The 17,781-nt window shown below is 39.8% G+C and overlaps 3 protein-coding genes across 5 annotated transcripts; 1 reads left to right on the top strand and 2 right to left on the bottom strand.

The window, feature by feature from the left end:
• Positions 1-9,907: 9,907 nt before the first annotated feature.
• LOC121393671 lies at positions 9,908-13,026 on the bottom strand. 3 transcript variants are annotated; one of them, XR_005961240.1, is made up of 4 exons: positions 12,242-13,026; positions 11,705-11,877; positions 11,459-11,573; positions 9,908-10,794 (listed from the first exon to the last, which is right to left on the bottom strand). XR_005961240.1 is itself a non-coding variant. In XM_041562778.1 (2 exons), the coding sequence occupies exons 1-2, from the start codon at positions 12,996-12,998 to the stop codon at positions 11,810-11,812; spliced, it is 825 nt and encodes a 274-aa protein (XP_041418712.1). In that variant the 5' UTR covers positions 12,999-13,026; the 3' UTR covers positions 11,617-11,809. The 3 variants fall into 3 exon arrangements, 1 of the variants encoding a protein (XP_041418712.1); XR_005961239.1 differs by lacking the exon at positions 9,908-10,794 and having other exon boundaries at positions 10,824-11,573; XM_041562778.1 differs by lacking the exons at positions 9,908-10,794; positions 11,459-11,573 and having other exon boundaries at positions 11,617-11,877.
• LOC121393672 lies at positions 13,027-14,183 on the bottom strand. The gene is made up of 2 exons (XM_041562779.1): positions 13,231-14,183; positions 13,027-13,136 (listed from the first exon to the last, which is right to left on the bottom strand). Exon 1 carries the CDS (start codon positions 14,054-14,056, stop codon positions 13,295-13,297), a length of 762 nt encoding a protein of 253 aa, XP_041418713.1. The 5' UTR covers positions 14,057-14,183; the 3' UTR covers positions 13,027-13,136; positions 13,231-13,294.
• A 730-nt stretch (positions 14,184-14,913) lies between these two features.
• LOC121393892 lies at positions 14,914-17,502 on the top strand. Its single transcript, XM_041563733.1, has 3 exons — positions 14,914-16,153; positions 16,285-16,399; positions 17,064-17,502. Exons 1-2 carry the CDS (start codon positions 14,914-14,916, stop codon positions 16,335-16,337), a joined length of 1,293 nt encoding a protein of 430 aa, XP_041419667.1. The 3' UTR covers positions 16,338-16,399; positions 17,064-17,502.
• Positions 17,503-17,781: the final 279 nt, after the last annotated feature.

The following is a 17,781-nucleotide window of genomic DNA, read 5'->3' as shown; positions in this document are numbered from 1 at the left end:
ATCGCCCTGCCATACAGATGTTCTTTGTGCAAATTGTGCTGAATTGTAAAACAATGTACAAATACACCATCTGCAGGAAGATGTTCTTGCAGGTCTTGTGAGATGATCTTTGGGTTGTCTGTAACCATTCTAACAATCCTCCGCATATGTCACTCCTGTATTTTTTTTGGCCTGCTAGACCTGGGTTTTACAGCAACTGTGCCCGTGACCTTCCATTTCCTGATTACATTCTAACAGTTGAAACTGACAGTTTAAACCTTTGAGATAGCTTTTTGTAGCCTACCCCTAAACCATGTTATCGAACAATCTTTGTTTTCAGATCTTTTGAGAGTTGCTTTGTGAATCCCATGCTGTCACTCTTTAGAGGGGAGTCAAACAGAAGCACAAGTTGCAATTGGCCACCTTAAATACCTTTTTTTTCTTGATTGGACACACTTGCCTATGAAGTTCAAGGTTTAACAAGCTAATCCAACCAATTTGGTGTTGCCAGTAAACATTTTTGCGCAGCCACTTTTTCACATTTCATATAATTTCATACAACTGAATACTGCTTCACTAAAAATCTTTGTTCAGAAAACACCCCAGTGCTCAGACCTGGGTTTTACAGCAACTGTGCCCGTGACCTTCCATTTCCTGATTACATTCTAACAGTTGAAACTGACAGTTTAAACCTTTGAGATAGCTTTTTGTAGCCTACCCCTAAACCATGTTATCGAACAATCTTTGTTTCAGATCTTTTGAGAGTCGCTTTGTGAATCCCATGCTTTCACTCTTTAGAGGGGAGTCAAACATTTTTGCGCAGCCACTTTTTCACATTTCATATAATTTCATACAACTGAATACTGCTTCACTAAAAATCTTTGTTCAGAAAACACCCCAGTGCTCAGATGTTCATTGGAAATGAAAGCCATACCACTGTTATCTTTTTTGTTGAAAATGTAGTAAATTATTTGCAGGCTGAGAGGGGTTCCCAAACTTTTTCAAATGACTCATAAAAAATTTAATAAAGTCAAACTGAAAATTGGCAAACTCCTCGCTGGATGTACAGAACTGAAAATAATGTTAAAAAACATCCTGTACTGTTCATGTGACAAAAATAAAGGTGTTTTTATTTTAATTTAATTTATTTGCTAATAAGATTAGCAGACAAACAATATGGCATATAAAAGTTGTCCCACAACCCATCAAGAACACTGGTGAATAAAACAACTGTCCATTATTTACTCCTTTCTCTTTCTCATCTCAGAATCCAACCGAAGTAAAAACTGGTGAAAAATGTGTGCCTAAAAGTTCATATAAGACAGCAAATTGTATAAGAGTGTGTATTTATTGGTTGGTATAGGTACTTGTGCTACAGGGATTGAAGCACTATATAAGTTCTCGCCCTGATGCACAGACACTAAGGGGGTTAAAGTCCGAACATTTGAGTTTTTTTTACTATAAAATCCAAATTTTTAGTGGGAAAAAAACCTTAAATTTTTCAAGATTTATAATGCCTCGAGGCTGCAAAAAGTCAGAATCCAAAAATACTCTTCAACCTGTCGTGGTCCTGTAGAAATCAATGGCATAGATCCTGTTTGCAATTTGAAGATATTATTGTCTGCGCTGGTTTTCGTACGATAATCCGAACATTCCATCTTTTCATCTGATTTAACTAAAAATTCAGACTTTTTGGGTGTCAAATCCGAAAAATTGTGGTTTTCGTGTGAAAATCCATAGAAGTCACTGTTTTTGTTGATCTGATTTTTCCATGGTTTTTTGACAATAAATAAGGGTAATCAAAACATCAGAAAAATCAGATTTTGATTAATAACCCCCTAATAGTATTCTATTTTGGAAACAAAACTAGTGGTGTATAAAGTGTCCAGTATTTTTACAAACTTCCCTAGGGCTCCCTTCTGATGAGTGGTAGTTTTGGGAAAGACTTCCAAAGATCCCATCTTTGTTGCTTTTTCTAAGCTCTTCTAATATTCTAACTCTCATATAAATAAAAGGCAGACAGTTTTACCCAGTTGCACTAACACATACCAACCTATAATATGTTTGTTTTTAAACAGGTGACTATGAAACTCTGATTGGTTACAGGTGATAAGAACTGTAGCGTGATTGGCTCCTTATATTACTTAACCTTCTAGCAGTACGGGTATGGGATCTGTTATCTGGAAACCCGTTATCCAAAAAGCTAATAATTACAGAAAGGCCATCTCCCATAGACTCAATTTTATCCAAAAAAATCAACATTTTTTAAAATGATTTCTTTTTTCTCTGTAATAATAAAACAGTACCCTGTACTTGATCCAAACTAAAATATAATTAATCCATATTGGAAGCAAACCCCGCCGAAATACCATTATAAACATAGAAAATACACTTTTGAATCTCTTTATCAACATCAAATGTATAATCTATATATCAAAAAAGATATTTTGAGGAAATGAAAAATGAACAATACTATACAAAAATATAGTTTAACACATTGCTTGTTGATTTAGGCATTTGAAATAATTTGTGGCACTGTTTTTAGCCTTTGATGGTGGTTTATATACTTCAGATTAACCAACAGTAATTGCAGAATATTGTATTTACTATACTGACTTTCTTTTTTTCTTTTCTATGATTTTTATTGGGTCTTATTCACCACAATGCAGAAGTATAAAAAGTTAGTAAGTCATAAAGCAAAAACAGTAGCTACTTCAGTACCAGTCACATTGGTAAATGTCATATCTGTCAGGACCGCCCGATGGCACTCCCGCCTCCGTTGGCATTGTGTGAAGATGGCAGCACCCAGGGCCACCACGTGGGTAGCGTCGCCCGCGTCTCGGAGCCGGCGCGATGACGTCACCCGGCCGGCACGAAAAGTTAAAAAGAGGCCGAGGTCACGGTTTCAATGCCCGATTATAGGATTTCCTGTGTGCATTACTGGGTGCTTTATAATTCAAGTATTACTGATTCCTGAACTTCTGACCCTGCCTGAACTTTGACCTTGCTACCTTTCTGCCTGCCTATTGAATTCTTGCCTGGATTTTTACTATGATTGTTCTTGATCCCTATTTGTAGTGCGAACTTGGACTTTGATCCCTAGGCTTCCTTCTTAGTCTGGACTACTCTCGCTGGGAGCAGATAGGCCTCTGACATTATAATCGGGCCATGGACCCCACTGAGGAAGTTGTGCCTGATGTCGGAAGAGCTCTCTGGGGATTAGCGTCACGCATGTAAGACGCATGAAGCTTAGCAGTTCTGCATTGGGCAAGTACTTGATACTCTTCTATCCCATATGCCTCCTGTGTCTCCGGTCACCAGTAATCCTCACAAGGCTGGTAATTCTTCTACAGTGGCCTCATTGGTTGGTGAGACTTGCATTCCTCCACCATCCCTCTACAATGGGGATCCTCAAGCCTGCAGAGGTTTTGTGACGCAATGCTTGATCCAGTTTGAGTTTCAACCCTCTCAGTACTCCAGTGAACGAGCCAAACTGGGGATGATGTCTCGTTTGGATCGAAAACCGCTAGAGTGGGCAACACCACTTTGGGAGAAAGATTCCGCTGACCTTCGATGCCAAGGCTTTCCTCCAGGCCATCCACACTGTCTTTGACGCCCCAGGTCAGGTTGCCAATGCCTCCTCCCGACTTCTACAGATTCGGCAAGGGAACTGCAGTGCAAGGGAACTGTAGTGAGTACGCCATTGATTTCAGAACCTTGATGGCCGAGACTGGCTGGAACAATGAGGTGTACACAAGAGTGTTCTATCAAGGCTTGTCACACAGACTCAAAGATGACTTTGTCTCCAGGGATCGTCCTGAATTATTGGAAGACCTAATTGCTCTCGCTATCAAGGTGGATACACGGCTCAAGAGACTTCAGCTTACTTTGGCTCCACTCTTCCAAAGACCCCTGTAGCCTTCTCCATCACAGCTGCCTTCTGTTATTCCTCCGGAGGAACCTATGCAGGTCGGAAGGGCACGTCTTTCTGAGCAGTAGAAACTTCGGAGGCGCTAGGCAGGTCTGTGTTTGTACTGTGGTGGCCAAGCTCATTTTGCCAATTCCTGCCATGTGAAGACAAAGGGGTCTCTTCTTCAAGGTAAACCTGGGGTGTCACATGTGGGTGGAATTACAACAAAACCCCAAGAGAACTCTCACAGGTTCCTTACAGATCTATCCATCAATTCTGCATTCCTTGATTCCGGGGGTTCTGGGAATTTCATGGATGCTCTCTTTGCCAAATACATGGATGTTTCTCTGTATCCCTTGACTACTTCCCTACGGGTTACAGCAATTGATGACAGCCCATTAACGTCTGAGATAATCTCCATGAAAACAGGGGAATTACCTGTGCAGGTTGGGACTTTACATAAAGAGAAATTATCGTTCCTGATTATTACCTGCCCCTCTGTTCCTGTGGTGTTGGGATTACCCTGGCTTCGTCTGCACAATTCCTCCATTGAATGGGCCTCCAATCAGATCTCTCATTGGAGTCCATTTTACCAAGAACCTTATTTACCTGCTACTCTTCTCCACAGGGTGACCATCTCATCGACAGAACTTCAGTCCTTGCAGACAGTCTCCAGGGAGTTCGCTGATGTCTTTTTTAAAAAGTCTGCGGAATTACTCCCTCCTCATCATCAATACGATTGCCCCATCGATCTTCTTCTTGGAACCATGCCACCTAGAGATCGCACTTAACCCCTGTCTCCTGCGGAAGCCTCAGCTAAGAAGGACTATATCCAGGAGCATCTCCAGATGGGATTTATTCGTCCCTCTACCTCATCCAGGAGTTTGTGAACCACATCTTCCGGGACCACTTGGGGAAATCTGTGGTTGTGTACCTAGATGACATATTAATCTTCTCCAAAGACTTGGAATATCATCGCTACCAGGTGAAGGAGGTACACTCTTGTCTAAAGAAGAACTCTCTCTTTGCCAAGTTGGAGAAATGCGTCTCCGAGGTGTCCAAGATCCCTTTTTCAGCTACATCATCTCCCCAGAAGATTTTGCCAACGTCTCTTGTTATCCAGAAGTGGCCCCTTCCATTGAGCACCAAGGCCATACAAAGATTCATCGAGTTTGCGAACTACTATCAACAGTTCATCAAGGGGTTCTCCTCCCTCATAGCCGCCATTCGAAAAGGAGGTAAACCTTACTCATGGCCTCCTCCAGCCATAGAAGCATTCCAATCCCTGGAGGATGCTTTCATCTCTGTTTCAGTCATCTGACATCCTGATCCTCTGTTACCCTTCTTCATTGAGGTGGACACTTCCGATGTTGGGGCCAGTGTTATTCTTTCCCAAGGACACTCTGCAAATGGGAAGTTACACCTGTGTGCTTACTTTTTGACGAAATTCTCCCCAGCGGAGCAGAACTAGAATTGTGAATTGGGAATTGTGAACTCCTAGCAGCTCCTCGTCCAGTCACCATTTACACTGACCATAAGAATTTGGAATTTATACAGACCCTCAAAAGACTGAATCTCCGACAGGCGAGGTGGGCTCTTTTCTTTTCCCGTTTTAACTTTGTCCTGACTTATCACCCTAGCTCCAAGAACCGGAAAGCAGACGCACTTTCCAGAAGTTTATCCCTGAAGATCCCCATACTGAAGTGTTGGAACCTGTTATTTCTCACGCCAAAGTCATTGTCTCATCGTTCCCTCGCTTCACCAGTCAAATCTTGTCCGCTCAGTCATCTGCCCCTTTGGATACTCTAATCGGAATGGCATTTGTATCCCCTGAGCTTCGCCTCCCCATTGTGCAACAAACCCAAAGGCCTGACATCCCGGTCCTGAAAAGACTAGAACTCCTACGACGTTTAGTCTGGTGGCTGACTATTCGAAAAAATGTCAGAGACTTTGTTGCGGCTTGTACTGTTTGTGCTACCTCCAAAGCTAGCCATACCTGTCCCAGTGGTCTATTACAACCTCTACCCATTCCTTCTAGTCCATGGACTCACCTAACTATGAACTTTATTGTAGAGTTGCCACCCTCAAAAGGGAACACTGTCATTTGGGTGGTTATAGTAACTTTCAGCGGGTTTGTTCAAACACCTTCACCTGTGCAGTCGTGCTCACTCTCCAGTCAGGCCACACCAGGAAGCCCAAAGGCAAATTCAATAAACAAGGGTATGGATGGAGCACATCAAACGCAGTCTCTGCCGCAAAACATTCTTTATTGCATCACAACATGTTTCGGACCCCAAGGATCCTTTATCAAGGATCCTTGGGGTCCGAAACATGTTGTGATGCAATAAAGAATGTTTTGCGGCAGAGACTGCGTTTGATGTGCTCCATCCATAACCTTGTTTATTGAATTTGGGTGGTTATAGATTGCTTTAGTAAAATGGCACACTTCACTCCTCTGCGGAAACTCCGCTCAGCGGTAGAACTGTTTCGGTTGTTTATCCAATTCATCTTCCGACTTTGTGGCTTTCCAGCGGAGGTCTGACAGTGGTTCCCAGTTTGTATCCAATTCTGGCACTCTTTGTGTGAAATCTGAGTATCACTCTTTAATTCTCCTCTGCTACCACCCTCAATCCAACAGGGCAGCCGAGAGAGTAAACCAGGCACTGGAATAGTTCCTGAGAAGTCGTGTGTCCCTATGTCAGGATAATTGGGCCGAAATACTTTCTTGGGCGGAATTTTCTCATAACAATGCTAGTCATGCCTCCTTTGGTATATCACCCTTTTTCACAGTGTATGGGCAGCATCCGTAAGCCTTCCCACAAGACTTCCTCTTGTCCAATGTTCCAGCAGCAGATGATCACGTAGCCCACATGTCTGCCATTTGGTCGGCTACCCAAGCCAGTTTGGAGAAAAGGTCCCTTTATCACAAGAAATATGCCAATCGAAGTCGGAGATCTGCCACAAAGTGTGGCTTTCAGGGAGGAACATTCATCTCAAGGTGCTTTCCCCAAAGTGGGGTCCAAAGTTTGTCCATACCCCGTTGAAGAGATTATTAACCTTGTAGCTGTCTCACTTACTGACTTCAACTCGCTTCTGAGATGCGAATCCCAACGGTATTTCATGTCTCTTTATTGAAACCAGCTATAGCTAGCCGCTTCTCTTCTGAACAATCTCCTCCCTCTCCTGTCACCATGGACAGTCAACAGGAATATGAAGTGGAGATTTTGGACTCAAGGATCTCCAGAGGGTTCCTTCAGTTCTTGATCCAGTGGAAAGGTTTTGGTCCCGAAGAGTGTTCCTGGGTAAAGCAATCTTGCGTCCACGCTCCCCAGTTGGTGCAGGAATTTTACAAGCAGTTTCCAATTAAACCATGATGTGGTGGTCCAGTGGTCCCCCTGGGGGGGAGGAGGTACTGTCAGGAGCTCCCAATGGCGCTCCCGCCTCCGTCGGCGGTGCTTCCAAAATTCAAGTTAAAAAGACGCTGAGGTCACGGGTTCAATCGATTATAGGATTTCCTGTGTGCATTCCTGGCTGCTTCATAATTCAAGTATTACTGATTCCTGGACTTCTGTCCCTGCCTGAACTTTGACCTTGCTACCTTTCTGCCTGCATATTGAACTCTTGCCTGGATTTTTATTACGATTGTTCCTGATCCCTATTTGTACTGCGAACTTGGACTTTGATCCCTGGGCTTCCTCATTGGTCCGGACTACTCCTGCTGGGAGTCGATAGGCCCACCTGACAATATCAAACTGGGTATATCTCCCATATAACCCAGTAATATCAATAATTACTGTATATCAGTTCCATAGGCCAGTTAGAATAGTATAAGTATATTTAACATCAACATCAAAAAAGCAAAAGAAAAGGAGAAAGGAAGTATTAACATCAACAACTATACCCTCTTTTAGTTAGTTAAATATGCAGCAATTGTGGGGATAAATGCCTATAATACTATACTTTGTCCAGGGCTGTCATTTAAAAAAAAGAAAAAAAAGAATGTGCATAGCATAACTATGGTCAATATTTAATTTATGAATATCCAATGAATCTTACTTTTTTTTTAGTAAATTGTAATTTACAGAGAGAGACTTCCAGGACCTCATCAAGGTTTGCCGAGATGCTAAAAAATATGATTTATTAAGCATTTCTGAATATGGGTCATTCCTTCCAACATATGGGTCTTTCTGTAAATTAAGATTTCAGATTGTGAACATTAATGTATCGATCCTTCAAAAGAACTAGTCAGGGGCACAACCATAGTTCCTGGAATAAGACAACCCCTATTTACTGGACATTCTTTGCCTCGCTGTACACTGTATTATACTGTATGTAAAGAAGAAATAATGTGCAATCTCTCTCTCTTAAAAGCCCTTATGGGGGGGGAGGATTTAGCCTTCAGACTGAAACCAATGTTCAACACACAGTGAATACAGGTAATGCTATTATGCAGAGAACCAAGTCTTTTTATACTATGACCTGAGATAAATAAGTTAGGGACCGCCATATGGGGTTTACCTTGACTTGGTATGATGGCTTTTCAACTTTATGATCATAACTTTGTAACTAAAAACCCCTGTTTTGTAAACACATGCACTTGCATTTATACTAAATTGCTTATGAGACAGGGACACAGGGAAGTGCATTGTAATTAGCACTTCCCTTATACTTAAACATACAGATGCAGCCACTTTGGTTTGTCTGTTTGACACAGAATAACTAAACACAGATATCCCATTTATCTCATTTAACACAGAAAACTGCGTCACAACATCCCATCTAATTAAAGCATTCACCATTGTTCACAATGGTGCTTTGGTATGCTAATGAAAAGGTTAAATGCATTAAATGAGTTAAGATGACTTTAGATAACGCAGTTTCTTCAATTAACCATGAGTCATGACGCATTTATCTCACAAATCCAAGTGGCTTCATCTGTACCTTGATTTAGCCTTAAGAGTGCTTCCACAACCCCCAAATTTTGTATAATGTGCTGGAACAGTTTAACACAGTTCATAGAAACTAGAGGCTTTCCTTACATACAAAACATTGATGTTTATACAGAATAGCCCCATATAATGACCTACTGTCCAGTCAATAGAGACATCCCTACAGCAGACTCCCTTTCGAATGACACACCTCTTTCATATAAATATACATATGAGTGTCATTTATGTTTTGTGGGGAAAGGTGCAAAGAATCTTGCCAATGTGCTTTTTCATGGCTACAGCACTGTGTGTACTGAACAGCAATGTATTTGTGAGGGCTGCAGTGTAAATATGAGTGGCATAATCTTCTTTAACACTTGCATCTGGGGTATGGATAAATGAGACCTATAGCATATAGGTGTAAAAGGAAAATACAGACATCATATTATTTTACTTCCTAACACACATTAGGTTTTCTCTAAAGTGGGCTAAAGAGTACAGTGTGGAAAGGTAGTTGCATATGGTATCAGTGCTTTGGTAAAGGCACAAAGGTACAGTATAGAAGACAATCTCTGATTTGAACCCATAAGACTGAAAACAACTGTTTGCTGAAGCACAGTGGGTTTGAGGGGGCCACAATTGCACTCTCTAGATTAAGGGACCCATTTATTGAACCTCAATTTTTTCTGGTCGAGGTTTTTAGGGAGAAAACTCCAATTTTTAGTGGAAAAATAAAAAAATTTTTTTTTTTGAGATTTACAGTATTATACCCCAAAGCTGCAAAAAATCTGAAAATACTCCATCTCAATATATAGATAGGTATGCACACTCAAAAGAAGACAAGTATGGTATATTTAAAATAAAGTTTTACTTATTTATGCAAATAATACATACAAAGCCACAATGGTAGGCCTGTATAATACAATACATAAGCTTACATGGTATATACCTAACGTTTAAACATAGCCACAATTACATAACAGTAAACAGTAAGTATTACAATTTATACAGCAAGGAGCAGATACACCTACCACCAGTATGAGAATGGCCCCAACGTTTCGGCGTAAGCCTTTGTCAAGGGGATTCTGACGTTTGCCCTGTCGTGTGGAGCTATAAATACCCTGTTCAATTACCACATGGTGTGTGACGTCACTTCCGCCTATGTCACTTCCGCGGATGAGTCATCCGCTTAGCAACACGGCTCTCTATATTCATTGTACTTGCCTGCACTACAGGGAAAGCATGCGCTCATGTTTACTCTGTCGCTAGGTAACCAAAACATGGGGTAACTCACGATAGTTCACATAGCAACCAAATGTCATCCAGCAACACAGGATATAAACCATACTACTAATTAATCACAGATCAAAACATAAAACCAATTTATCATATAGATAAAACATATAAATATATGTTCTAAAGTGCTTGTGTGCAGAATTAATTGATTTATACCATTGCATATAATAAAATCGATAAAGTTGGTCATATGACCTCAAAAGTGGGTATGTGCTTATAATCATGTGTCTCAATGTATCCAATCGATGATTTGGGTCATATGACCTCTAAAGTGGGTGTGTGCTTATAATCATGTGTCTCAATGTGTCCAATGTGTATAATCGATGACCTGGGTCATATGACCTCTAAAGTTAGTATGTGCTTATAATCATGTGTCTCAATGTGTCCAATCATATGTAGGGAATTCATGTAAAAAGATTTGTTCATAAAAATACATATAGTAACCAATCATCTTTCATTAGTTCATTATAGTGACAATCAATATTATAAAACAGTCCATATTGTGCAATCTAATATTAAACAATATAAAAACAGACCCGTGGTCAGTGCAATATATTTAAAGTGACAGTGCTCATTAAAATATTTCCTCGTTTTTTCGTTTTTTTAAAAAAAACCTTTGGTGAGGTTAATAGGAGGACACAAAAATTCAATGGATAATCCATCACTCATTTCTTATATGATCTGTGAAGATAGTAGAAATAGTAACATATAAATAAGGTTAAAAACAATTAAAAACATCAGAAAAACATTACTATATAGTAAACTCATATAGGTACACAGGCTGAGGTCCTACGACTCACATCAAAATTCTTAATAAGAGGAAAGCCTCATTGTTTAACACAATGTCCATCAGAGGTCAATTACCAATATTGAAGGTAACATTAAAAAAACAGTGATAATTCCCTATCCTCATTTAGACCATTCGGAGATAGGGTTTGTAACCTATATATCCACTTCAATTCACGCTGTTTCAATAGAATTTCCCTATTACCACCACGGGTAGGGGTTCTTACTCGTTCTATCCCCATAAACTTCAGTTGACTGACCTGATGGTTTGCTTCCATGAAGTGCCTTGCCAGAGGGGATGTATGTTTCTTAAGTCTAACATCACTTCTGTGTTCCCCAATTCTAATACTGAGGGACCTGGTAGTTTCCCCTACATATACTTTACCACAAGGACATTTTACCATATATATGACATAGTCAGTCTGACAATTTATGTAGTCTGTCATTTCATACTCCCTACCCGTCATCGGGTGATAGAATTTATCTGTGCGCATCACAAAATTGCAATTAACGCACCTTCCACACTTAAACATTCCCTTAGCCCCACTCAGCCAAGTACCTTGCTTCTTTTGTGGTTCAATTAACGCATGGACCAGATGGTCCCTCAGGTTGCTTGATCTTTTATAGGCCATCATTGGAGGTTCCGCCACCCATGGTTTTAACCTCTGGTCCATCTGTAATAAATGCCAGTGTCGATATATTATCTTTTTTACCCTACCTGATTGTCTTGAGTATGTACTGACAAAGGGTAATCTGTCTGATTTTTTCTTTGCTTTTTTGGATAATAGGGTCGTTCTCGATGTACCTTTTACTTTCTCCCTGGCTGTTTCCAACATATCTGTCCCATAGCCTCTACTCTCAAAGTGGGTCATCATTTCTTCTGCTCTCTCTTCAAATTTGTCATCTTCACTTACAATGCGTCTTGTTCGTAACATTTGGCTATATGGTAGCCCTTTGATTGTAGAGGGTGGGTGAAAACTGTGTGGATTTAGATAAGTGATTCTGTCAGTCGGTTTCCTATATATATCAGTGGAGAACTTCCCATCTTGTAGCCTGACTGTCACGTCTAGAAAGTGTATCTGATTTCTATCATACTCCAAAGTGAATTTTATGGTTGGAATCCTGGAATTGAGGTGATCTACAAATAGTTTTAGTGATTCCTCTGTCCCTTGCCAGACAAAGAATAGATCGTCTATATAGCGAAGCCACATCAATATTAAGGGCCAAAACTCCTGATTATTATAGACAAAATTGTCTTCAAAGTGTGCCATGTATAAATTTGCATATGCAGGAGCAACATTAGAACCCATTGATGTGCCTTGGCTTTGTTCATAGAATTTACCTTCAAAGAGGAAATAATTCCTTTTCAGGATCCATCCCAGAAGTTGTAGAAGTAAATCCACCACTCCCCCTAGTAATCCAAGATCTGCCATTGCTGCTGTGATAACCTCGATTCCCTGATCATGGGGGATAGAGGTATAGAGGGAGGAGACGTCCATTGTGCAAAGAAATACATCTTTTGTGTTCAATTCAATCTCATTTAGCTTATTAATGAAATCAGTAGTGTCCTTAACATAGGACTTAGTACATACCACTATAGGATTGAGGACAGTGTCCAACATGACTGCTATAGGTTGAAATACAGACGACATTCCTGCCACAATGGGTCTCCCTGGTGGTCTCTGCAGATTTTTGTGTATCTTTGGTAAAAGATAAAAGACAGGTATTATGGGGTTATCAACCTGCAAAAAATTTTTTAAACGGTTTGTAATGATACCAGCTTCTTCACTGATCTTTAATAGATTATCTATCATCTGTTTTAAATCATTTGTCGGATCCCCACCTAATATCCTGTAATGCGTTGTGTCTTGTAACTGAGAGAGTGCCTCCCCCCTGTATGTTTCCATGTCCATGACCACTATAGCGCCACCTTTGTCGGCTGGCTTAATGATGATGGAAGTATCATCTTTCAAAGTCTGCAAAGCCACGCGTTCCTCCCTAGATAGATTTAGGGTTTTACTATGTCTTTTTGACCATTCTAGTTTTCCAATGTCCCTTTCTACTGCCTTTACAAATGTCTCAACGCAGTGATTAGTCATTGGGGGAAAAAACTTACTTTTTGGTCTACATTTGGTCGTATCATACCAAGATTCTGTTTGCATATCCTCTGTTTCCTGTGTGTCATCATCATCATCATTATTTTTCCCCAATGGTGGCATATTATTGTCCGACGTTTCCTGTGCAAAATGAGCCTTAAGTCTTAAAAGACGAAAAAATTTCTCCAATTCAACATCAAGACATAATCGGTCACCATTGTTAGTAGGTACATACCCCAAACCTTTGGAGAGAACACTCATCTCGGCATCCGTTAAAATCCTTGCGCTGATATTGACTACTAGCGTACTTTCGTCCTGGTGGACATTTGGAAGGCTACAGGCTCCTTTGTTCCTTTCTTTCCTTTTCCTCCCTCTCCTGGTTTTCCTCTTGTACCTCTGTCTAAAAAAGAACTAGAGGAAGTGTCCGAATTTTCTGAGCCACTAGCCCCCTCACTATCCACAGACCGTGTTTTACTATATTGTCTCTTCCTAATGAAAGGTCTCTTCCAATTATACACCCTTTCCTCCTGATAGTCAATAGTATCCCTTTTGAATTTATCCATTTTTACTTTCAGCAGGTCAGATTTATGCTTAGCTGTCATATCCCTTAATTGTGTTTCAAAATTGTTCATTTCACCCTCATTAAGTGCAGCCTGTAGTTTCTGTTTAACCACATTGATATCAACCCTTAATTTCATCAGCTTTGTTTGAACTCCTTCCACTGTTAGTGTCATCAAATCCAAACTGCACTTATTGAGGATCTTCTCCCAATTTTTACAATGTGTAGTGTCCTCTTTACATAACGTGGGCTTTATACCCAGTCGTAGTCCCCTAGGTATCCTTTTTACTTTCAAATATTCAATTAAAGTATCAGAATGCAGCTGTAAGCTGATTTCCTTTTTATACAAAAATTCTAGTCTCTGCATCAAGGCGTTCTTATCTGTGTCTAAATCAAAGGAATTAGAGGAGAATTTTGAAATAATGTCATTGACCTCAGCCTGTGTATAGGCCAGTGAATCTGCTTTCCTTGCTGTTAAGGTACCAATGTCTGTAAACGACATTTTGGGTGCTCACTCCTGTAGAAAAAGCATACAGAATTTAGTAATGGGTGGAGGGCACACCAATTCAGCAAATGCTGTAGGTAAACAGTGCAAGAGGTGCAAACATCAAAAGGGTACCCCTACAATGGGTACCCCACAACGTAACAATATATAGATAGGTATGCACACTCAAAAGAAGACAAGTATGGTATATTTAAAATAAAGTTTTACTTATTTATGCAAATAATACATACAAAGCCACAATGGTAGGCCTGTATAATACAATACATAAGCTTACATGGTATATACCTAACGTTTAAACATAGCCACAATTACATAACAGTAAACAGTAAGTATTACAATTTATACAGCAAGGAGCAGATACACCTACCACCAGTATGAGAATGGCCCCAACGTTTCGGCGTAAGCCTTTGTCAAGGGGATTCTGACGTTTGCCCTGTCGTGTGGAGCTATAAATACCCTGTTCAATTACCACATGGTGTGTGACGTCACTTCCGCCTATGTCACTTCCGCGGATGAGTCATCCGCTTAGCAACACGGCTCTCTATATTCATTGTACTTGCCTGCACTACAGGGAAAGCATGCGCTCATGTTTACTCTGTCGCTAGGTAACCAAAACATGGGGTAACTCACGATAGTTCACATAGCAACCAAATGTCATCCAGCAACACAGGATATAAACCATACTACTAATTAATCACAGATCAAAACATAAAACCAATTTATCATATAGATAAAACATATAAATATATGTTCTAAAGTGCTTGTGTGCAGAATTAATTGATTTATACCATTGCATATAATAAAATCGATAAAGTTGGTCATATGACCTCAAAAGTGGGTATGTGCTTATAATCATGTGTCTCAATGTAAAAAGACATAGTAAAACCCTAAATCTATCTAGGGAGGAACGCGTGGCTTTGCAGACTTTGAAAGATGATACTTCCATCATCATTAAGCCAGCCGACAAAGGTGGCGCTATAGTGGTCATGGACATGGAAACATACAGGGGGGAGGCACTCTCTCAGTTACAAGACACAACGCATTACAGGATATTAGGTGGGGATCCGACAAATGATTTAAAACAGATGATAGATAATCTATTAAAGATCAGTGAAGAAGCTGGTATCATTACAAACCGTTTAAAAAATTTTTTGCAGGTTGATAACCCCATAATACCTGTCTTTTATCTTTTACCAAAGATACACAAAAATCTGCAGAGACCACCAGGGAGACCCATTGTGGCAGGAATGTCGTCTGTATTTCAACCTATAGCAGTCATGTTGGACACTGTCCTCAATCCTATAGTGGTATGTACTAAGTCCTATGTTAAGGACACTACTGATTTCATTAATAAGCTAAATGAGATTGAATTGAACACAAAAGATGTATTTCTTTGCACAATGGACGTCTCCTCCCTCTATACCTCTATCCCCCATGATCAGGGAATCGAGGTTATCACAGCAGCAATGGCAGATCTTGGATTACCAGGGGGAGTGGTGGATTTACTTCTACAACTTCTGGGATGGATCCTGAAAAGGAATTATTTCCTCTTTGAAGGTAAATTCTATGAACAAAGCCAAGGCACATCAATGGGTTCTAATGTTGCTCCTGCATATGCAAATTTATACATGGCACACTTTGAAGACAATTTTGTCTATAATAATCAGGAGTTTTGGCCCTTAATATTGATGTGGCTTCGCTATATAGACGATCTATTCTTTGTCTGGCAAGGGACAGAGGAATCACTAAAACTATTTGTAGATCACCTCAATTCCAGGATTCCAACCATAAAATTCACTTTGGAGTATGATAGAAATCAGATACACTTTCTAGACGTGACAGTCAGGCTACAAGATGGGAAGTTCTCCACTGATATATATAGGAAACCGACTGACAGAATCACTTATCTAAATCCACACAGTTTTCACCCACCCTCTACAATCAAAGGGCTACCATATAGCCAAATGTTACGAACAAGACGCATTGTAAGTGAAGATGACAAATTTGAAGAGAGAGCAGAAGAAATGATGACCCACTTTGAGAGTAGAGGCTATGGGACAGATATGTTGGAAACAGCCAGGGAGAAAGTAAAAGGTACATCGAGAACGACCCTATTATCCAAAAAAGCAAAGAAAAAATCAGACAGATTACCCTTTGTCAGTACATACTCAAGACAATCAGGTAGGGTAAAAAAGATAATATATCGACACTGGCATTTATTACAGATGGACCAGAGGTTAAAACCATGGGTGGCGGAACCTCCAATGATGGCCTATAAAAGATCAAGCAACCTGAGGGACCATCTGGTCCATGCGTTAATTGAACCACAAAAGAAGCAAGGTACTTGGCTGAGTGGGGCTAAGGAAATGTTTAAGTGTGGAAGGTGCGTTAATTGCAATTTTGTGATGCGCACAGATAAATTCTATCACCCGATGACGGGTAGGGAGTATGAAATGACAGACTACATAAATTGTCAGACTGACTATGTCATATATATGGTAAAATGTCCTTGTGGTAAAGTATATGTAGGGGAAACTACCAGGTCCCTCAGTATTAGAATTGGGGAACACAGAAGTGATGTTAGACTTAAGAAACATACATCCCCTCTGGCAAGGCACTTCATGGAAGCAAACCATCAGGTCAGTCAACTGAAGTTTATGGGGATAGAACGAGTAAGAACCCCTACCCGTGGTGGTAATAGGGAAATTCTATTGAAACAGCGTGAATTGAAGTGGATATATAGGTTACAAACCCTATCTCCGAATGGTCTAAATGAGGATAGGGAATTATCACTGTTTTTTTAATGTTACCTTCAATATTGGTAATTGACCTCTGATGGACATTGTGTTAAACAATGAGGCTTTCCTCTTATTAAGAATTTTGATGTGAGTCGTAGGACCTCAGCCTGTGTACCTATATGAGTTTACTATATAGTAATGTTTTTCTGATGTTTTTAATTGTTTTTAACCTTATTTATATGTTACTATTTCTACTATCTTCACAGATCATATAAGAAATGAGTGATGGATTATCCATTGAATTTTTGTGTCCTCCTATTAACCTCACCAAAGGTTTTTTTTAAAAAAACGAAAAAACGAGGAAATATTTTAATGAGCACTGTCACTTTAAATATATTGCACTGACCACGGGTCTGTTTTTATATTGTTTAATATTAGATTGCACAATATGGACTGTTTTATAATATTGATTGTCACTATAATGAACTAATGAAAGATGATTGGTTACTATATGTATTTTTATGAACAAATCTTTTTACATGAATTCCCTACATATGATTGGACACATTGAGACACATGATTATAAGCACATACTAACTTTAGAGGTCATATGACCCAGGTCATCGATTATACACATTGGACACATTGAGACACATGATTATAAGCACACACCCACTTTAGAGGTCATATGACCCAAATCATGGATTGGATACATTGAGACACATGATTATAAGCACATACCCACTTTTGAGGTCATATGACCAACTTTATCGATTTTATTATATGCAATGGTATAAATCAATTAATTCTGCACACAAGCACTTTAGAACATATATTTATATGTTTTATCTATATGATAAATTGGTTTTATGTTTTGATCTGTGATTAATTAGTAGTATGGTTTATATCCTGTGTTGCTGGATGACATTTGGTTGCTATGTGAACTATCGTGAGTTACCCCATGTTTTGGTTACCTAGCGACAG

This window comes from Xenopus laevis, chromosome 5L (assembly GCF_017654675.1).
Source record: "Xenopus laevis strain J_2021 chromosome 5L, Xenopus_laevis_v10.1, whole genome shotgun sequence".
Taxonomy (NCBI): Eukaryota; Metazoa; Chordata; class Amphibia; order Anura; family Pipidae; genus Xenopus; species Xenopus laevis.
This window is presented reverse-complemented; position numbering and strand designations above follow the sequence as displayed.